Source organism: Grammomys surdaster, unplaced genomic scaffold (assembly GCF_004785775.1).
Source record: "Grammomys surdaster isolate TR1022 unplaced genomic scaffold, NIH_TR_1.0 202, whole genome shotgun sequence".
NCBI lineage: Eukaryota > Metazoa > Chordata > Mammalia > Rodentia > Muridae > Grammomys > Grammomys surdaster.
The window spans coordinates 960746-967893 of NW_021604647.1; the positions used below are offsets into that span (position 1 = coordinate 960746).

Below are 7148 nucleotides of genomic sequence, written 5' to 3' on the forward strand. Positions count from 1 at the left end.
AGGAAGGAAGGAAGGAAGGAAGGAAGGAAGGAAGGAAGGAAGGAAGGGTTTACTGTGTCTCACAGTTTAAGGGAAGGCATGGTGGCAGGAGCCGAAACAGCAGGTCACTTTGCATCTGCAGTTAAGAAGCAAAGAGCTGAATGCTGGTGCTTAGCTCACATTCTCTTTTTTATGCAGTCTGGATCCCAGCCTATGGAATGGTGCTACCCACAGTTACAATGGGTAACCTATGGGGTGGTTCAGCCCACAGTTATAATGGGTAGCCTAGGGAATAGTGCTGCTCTCAGTTACATTGGGTAACCTAGGGAATGGTGCTGCTCACAGTTGCAATGGGTAGCCTATAAAATGGGGCTGCCTACAGTTACAGTGAGTAGCCTAGGAAATGGTGCTGTCCAATTATAATGGGTCTGTCCACCACGATCAAGCCAATGTAGGTACTTCCTCATAGATTTTATCTTCTAGGTGTCTGATAGGTCTTGTCAAATTGACCATAAATACTCACTACTGCAAATGGAAACCTCTGAGAGCTGCAGAGATGAGACATAGCAGATCCCTATGGTTGGGTGGGTCCCCTGTGGCTAAGTGATAGTCAAAAACACTGTGGCTTTCAGATGATATGCATGAGGGAGCCCCCACAGCTGGTGCTGGGCCTGCACTTCCTTGGCCCCAACGCTGGAGAAGTCACCCAAGGATTTGCTCTTGGGATCAAGTAAGTCCTGTAGAATCCTGGCCATTTTGAACTGTAGCTGCTTCCCTCTATATTTTGATAGTACAGTTTGTGTTAGTTGTTTTGACAATAGTGGAAGCCGCTGGCTCCACATTTCTGGGGGAGGGGAGTTTGTACATGTCTGCAGCAGGCATCCTTCAGCCTGCCTCAGTCATGGCAAGCACAGCAGGAAAGGGACTTCTCTAGCCAAAGGTCCTAAGCAGAAATGGCTGCAGCCCTGGGCATGGCCAACATGAGGGAGGTTGAGCCCTCCCTCCTCCAGCCTTCCACTGTTCATTTCTGTTTTTATGTCCTGTGAATTGTCTATGTGTATTCTATAGATTTCTTTCTTGTGTTTGTGCTACTATTATTGGGTTATAAGAGCTCTTTGCATGTTAAAGAAATCAATATTATAAAAAGACTTTCAGGAATTCTTCCAGCAACTGAACTGTCTGGGCAGTGACTCTGCATGCAGTATGATGAATGGAAATGTACTGTGGGACAACCCTGTCCCATTAATCCCAGAACTCCCCCTGGCCCAGCTGGTCTTGTGGATGCCCTGCTTACCATCGTCCCCACCTTGCATCCATGGTAGACACCATCCACATAGGCTCCAGCACAGTGTTCAGGAGAAGCCACACCTGGCTCGTGGGTCCTATAGTGATTACTCTGGAATAAAGTCCCATGGGATAGCTCTGCTGCAGATCTCCTAAGGACTACAGATATATATTCCAAAGACATGGGCCCATGCCTGGGAGAACTGTATCACCAGCCATTGCCCTAACACATTTGTAGGTCAGATAGGCCTGAGGTTTGCTGTCCTATGGTAGGTGTGGTCCCATCTAGGGATCTGGCCCAAATCCTGTCTCACCCACACGATCCTTCAACACATTGGCCCCATTTCTCTGTTGAAATCCTCTCTCCCCTGTCCCTAGACCTCTTATCCCCAAAGCCCAGCTCTTGGTCACACATGCTCCTAGCCCACTGGGAACCCGGATGTCCACACATCCTTCTCCTGTCTGCCTTTCCCTATGCCTTCTCACTTCTGTTTCCTCCAGGGTTTTATCCACAGAGCCATAGATACATATACATGTACATGCCACATAAATACACACAAACCAAACAAAAACTCACTCATTCAGCCTTAGCCAGGGACTCAGACACACAGTCACACTGGGCAGCTCTTTCCCCGTACACCAAGACCTTGAGTCAGCCTTATTCGTTTGGCCATGTTATTAAAATACCAGAGAACGGTTTTGGTTGTGGCAGAGCAACCCCTGAGGCTGATTAGCACGGTGGTTCTCCACTGCCTGCAGGTGGAGACATTGATGGTTTAAGCATGCTGGTGGAGTGCCATGCTGATATTTCAGACATGGTCGGGAGGCCTTGTAGTGGGCTTCTCCACTAGGAACTCCTGACTGCCTTTGAAGAGCATGCACCTGTTGTTTAAGTGGGGCGTTTACCTCCCAAACCCTGCAGTGCGCAGGGCTTGCACATTAGGAAAGCTATTGGTTTCAACTCTATACCACCTGTGCCCTGCAGGGTGTCCATAAGTGCTGTGCCTTCCAAAGATGTAGATTGTCCTCACTGAGAATGTACATTAATGCAGTTGTACATGTAGCCACCTGGAATGCCCACAGCAGTCATTAATCTACAGATCTTTGGCAGCTGGACTGGGGCACCTGGGTGGAGGCCAAGTGATGGGTTGACAGTGGAGGCTGTTCTCATAGGACCAGTAGCTAGTCTGAGCTAGATTGCCTTCCTTTATGCACATACTCTGAGTAGACAGAATGTCATCTACAGAAAAACCAACTTCCTGGCTTTGTGCTTGGGTACTATATTTCTATATTGGGTGTAGATTTGTGAGCAGAAGAGCTGGCTGGGTGGGTGTAGGCTACAGTCAAAAGTGACTGGGCTGGGCGATTCCTGCCATAGCTTGACAGCGATGGAGCAGGAAGGGGCAATTAGGACTGGAAGAGCAGGCAGCCAGGACAGCCCAAGGAAAGGTTGGCTAGGAGAGCCTGAGGTAGGTAGTAGCTTAGCATTTGTGAATAGGCATTTGGGTGTTTGCTGGGAGGCAGTGGGCAGTCCAGCATAGGCATAGATAGATATTCTTAGTGCTGACTCAGTAAGGGAATCACATGCCTTCTAAGACCTTCAGGGACCATCGAGGGTCCCTGAAGTCAGAATGCCATGGACAGACCTCCTCCCGCTGATCAAGTACCATTCCGTTCTTGACTTGATGTGTGCAGGTGTGGGGCTTCATACGCACAAGTGGTACAGACAGTAGGAATCCATCCCACCTGCTCGGAGGAGGTGGTCAAGCTGCACATCTCCAAGCGCTCTGGCCTGGAGCCTACTGTGACTGGTTGTTGAGGTTAAGTCACCATCCCTGCTGAACTAAGGACACACAATATGCCATGTGCCCAATACAAGGCTCCTCAGACACCTGGATCCAGGTGAGCAGGCTTGAGAAGAGAATATGTAGCTATTGTCATAGAGCCACCATGTTGGGCCTGATACCAGGTGAGGCTATCTCGAAAAGGTTAAGTTTCTCCCCTTGGTCTGGCCATGGTAGCCCTGAAACAGGGCTGAAAGGGGACCATCGAGGGTCCCTGAAGGACACCGTCAGATCCCTGCCTGCCTGGTCATTGCTGTTCCTCACATCCAGCAGTATCATGAGGCTGGGCTCTCACAGTATCTGCTGGCAGTGTCAGGTGCTGCTCCCTGTGTGCCATTAGTCCCTGCACTGAGCCTAAGTGTCGGCTCATTTCCTTCTTGCCCAGAAGGTGGAGATGCTGTCTTGTGCATGGTTGACTGGCCACCACACATATGGCTCTGCTATAGCTTGTACAGCCAGGCTGGCCAAGTGGACAGCCAGAAGTCACAGCACATCACCAGCCATTGTAGTTTTCTTTCTTTCTTTCTTTCTTTCTTTCTTTCTTTCTTTCTTTCTTTCTTTTTTTTTTTTTCAAGACAGGGTTTCTCTGTGTAGCCCTGGCTGTCCTGGAACTCACCCTGTAGACCAGGCTGGCCTCAAACTCAGAAATCTGCCTGCCTCTGCCTCCCAAGTGCTGGGATTAAAGGCATGCACCACCACTGCCCAGCCATTGTAGTTTTTTAAGGAAGAAGAAATTGGCAAGGGCCTTCTGCCCCTACAGTGACACCTTTGTCTGACAGCATCTTCCAGAATCCCCAGTCCTTGATCTGCAAGCTACAGCCCATCCTGGTTGTCTCTCTTGGCTGTCACCTCTTCTTGGTCTGGGCCCTTTGGTAACCACTCTCCTTCATGGAACTGAGGAGGCTATAGAAAGTCCTTCCCCTCAAGATGCCCTCTGTGGTTTGAGGGTCTGAGTGGTAGTTCTCTGCCAGGGGCCTGTCTGGGCATCTGTGCACCTGCTCCACCACAACTTCTCCAAGCCAGGGCTGCGTCTGACAGCAAGGGCCCTAGGGAAGCTCTTCCTAGAATATTATTCCTTTCAGAGTTTTGTTTGTTAAGAGCTCAGTTTATGTTTTTATCAAAATATCTTTGTAGCAACTGTAGTGTTCTCTTTGCCCAGTCTGGGTGGGGTAGGGTGGGGTGGGGAGGACTCTCTTCAGGGCTTATTTTCAGTCTCTCAAGGATCTTGTGTGGTTTGGGGTAAACATGGCTAGGCCAGTGTGAGTGTTGGCCCTACTGACCTCCACCTATTATTGGCAGGACTGGAAGGCCTTGCTGCCTCTCAGAGATTCTGAGAAGATGTGGATGGAACACCAAGTATCTGCATAGATTGTGTGTGTCCTGCAGGGATGGCTACACCCCTATATCCTCTGACCAGCCTTCAAACACTCCCAGAGTCAGATGATGATGGCCTGGGCAGAAACTCCATGTGGGCTGCCCAGGTTTGAACCCCTGGCATTTCTGGAGTACTAATAAAGAAGGTGTTTTACTAAAGCATGTCTATGTGTGCTGTCCCCGAGATTGCTCAGTGTCACATGACAGTAGCTTCTACTCTGGATCTGCTACCACCAGAACTATAATATATAGAGCAGCAGTGCCTTAGAGCCCCCAGCAGCCACTGGGAGGAACAGCCCTGACCTGACCCTTACCCTGATCTGACCCTTCTGGTTCCTGGTAGGACCCAGCATTTCCCACCACCCTCATCCTCCCTTCAACTACTGGCTCAGGTCTGAAGACATCTTCTAGGGATCCCTACTGGACCTTCTGCCGAGGTCTGGTCCTTTTCTATAAGGTCATTGTGTACATCTTGGAGCAAGGGTGGTCTACCTCTAGCAGTCATCAAGGGTTAGGAACAGGAGGATAGGGTTTGGCAGGGTTGTTTGAGGTTTTCTCTCTGAAAGAACATCATTCACCTCCTTAGATTTCCACTGTGGCCCTCCAAGTCAGTGTGTGGACTGGTTTTGGCTAACCCTCCACACTGAAGCTTGATGGATGAGGGAGAGCCTGTCAGTCGCTGTAGGAAGAGACCGCCCTGACGGGGGGGGGGGGGGGGGGGGCAGGATGCTGAGGCTTTAGCAGAGGCTAATCTCATGTCTTCCTTAAGAAAACATCACTTAGCCTGGCCCAGGAGCCTTGGATGGGACCCTGCTTGTCGGCCAACAGAGTTTGCACCTTAACGGGCCTACTGGAGCCTGGCTGGAAGTGGAAATGTGCAGGGTGCTCACTCTCAGACGCCCAATTAAGACGCCAAGTGCAGAGGCAGATCAGCCATGTCCTATTTAACGCACCACTGGTGGCACGCCCCAGCCTGCCAGGATCCTGGGGCGTGGTTGGGGTGTAGGGGAAGGGTGTTCCTCTAGCTTGAGGTTTTATCTGCCTCAGAGGCAGAAGAGGTCAAGTAACACTGGCTGCTTCAGGCCAGTGGAATGGAGACCTTCTGGAGTCTGGGCAGGTACATTCCATGGATACCACTGCCTGGGGGGAAGTCCCTGCAAGCACCTGAAAGTGGCCTTGGTACTTGGTGATGATCAAATAGAGGCAACCTGTGACTCGTCCTTTGCACACACTGGCCTATAGCTTCTTGCCTACACAACCAGCCAGTGACATCCATATATTCATGTCCCCAAAACCTCTTCAGGAGAGTTAAACTGATCTGTGCACACTGCCCCACTGGGGTCCTCCTAGTCCTGTTCTGGCTCCACAGACAACTGAATGAGGGCTCTAAGTACTGGTCTCACCAGAGGAGTGAGTTAGCCAGTACAGCTGCAGACATTGGCCTGGCTATGGGGCCCAAGGGGGGAGGTTCAGGAGGCCACAAAGGCAGCCCAATGTTTAAGTGAGATCTAGGCCCAGAGCCTTCATTCAGTTATCTATGGAGCCAGAACAAAACCTAGAAGACCCCATCAGGGCAAATGTGCACAGACTAGTAACTACCCTGGACCACGCACTGAGGGCTGTTGTGCCCTGTGCTGAAGGCAGAGCCAGCACCAGAAACAGGACTCATGGATGAGCTGCATCAGCACTGGCATATGTCCTGAGTATCCACCCTACAGAGCTGCATGGCCAGTCCCATCTCTGGACCAGAAAATGCAACAGAGGCTAGAAAGCCCCAGGGCTAGGTGCTCCCCAATCCAGGGCCAGGTGCTGCCCTGGACCACAGCCTCTCTGCCTTTGCATGTTTTTATGATGCAATGAAAATATGTTTTTAATTCCTCAGATTGTTCTGTGTAACCTGCAATTACCCCCGGCAATGTTTTACACACCTCTGCTTGTGGCTCTGGATTGCGCAAGGCTTTGGGAAGAAGAGGAGCGGGTAGGCACTCCCTCCCCGCTTCACTGCCTTGGCTGTCTTGGGAATGTCCGCCTCTATCACTTTGCCCTTTCCTGCACCATCCCCACTTCATGCATGCTGTCCTGAGATCCCTGTGCAGCAGGCATACAGAGAAGGGTGACAGTGGTTTTGAGGGGCAGACTGAGGGTACAGTAGTGGAGGGCAGAGCCCAGCAATGCTCTGGGAGCATTCAGCAGAGGATAGGAAAGGAGCTGTGGGTTCTTAGAGCAACAGTTACTGAGATTGCACCCTACTCCCATTCTGAGTATCACAAAGCCCTCTGGGGTTCTACCTCTGCTCAGCTGGCAGCAGAGGACATACCCGTCTTACTGGGAGTGACAGTTATCTCCATGTCCTGACTGGACACCCTTGTCAGTAAGTAGACTTGCCTGTAAGAAACAGCAGTATCTGTCTGAGGCCTCAGATATAAGCTTGTCTCTGAGATCTACGTTTTTGTTCTTTGCTACCTTGACATAGGAGTCAATTTCACAAGTAGCCACCCCACCAGTAGTGCCCAAGCAGAACCCAGGCGGTGCCACCAGTGTCTGGGGCCTGAGCCCCAGTGTGATGCAGAGCCAGGCAAGCCTACCTTCCCTACCCCCAGCACTCATGTACTTCATGCTTCTTGGAGCTACGGGCCAGCTGGGACTTCTGAGAACTGCTGTCCAGCA

At 50.9% G+C, this 7148-nt stretch overlaps 1 protein-coding gene across 2 annotated transcripts in view; it reads left to right on the forward strand.

Moving 5' to 3' along the window:
* Nucleotides 1-4643, forward strand: part of Txnrd2 (thioredoxin reductase 2) — a 54316-nt gene extending 49673 nt beyond the window's left edge. For both annotated transcript variants that reach the window (XM_028770557.1, XM_028770558.1), the window contains exons 16-18: nt 612-709; nt 2959-3165; nt 4407-4643. In XM_028770557.1, the coding sequence (XP_028626390.1) occupies nt 612-709; nt 2959-3082 (222 nt within the window). In that variant the 3' untranslated portion in view covers nt 3083-3165; nt 4407-4643. The remainder of the gene's footprint in view (nt 1-611; nt 710-2958; nt 3166-4406) is intronic.
* Nucleotides 4644-7148: the final 2505 nt, after the last annotated feature.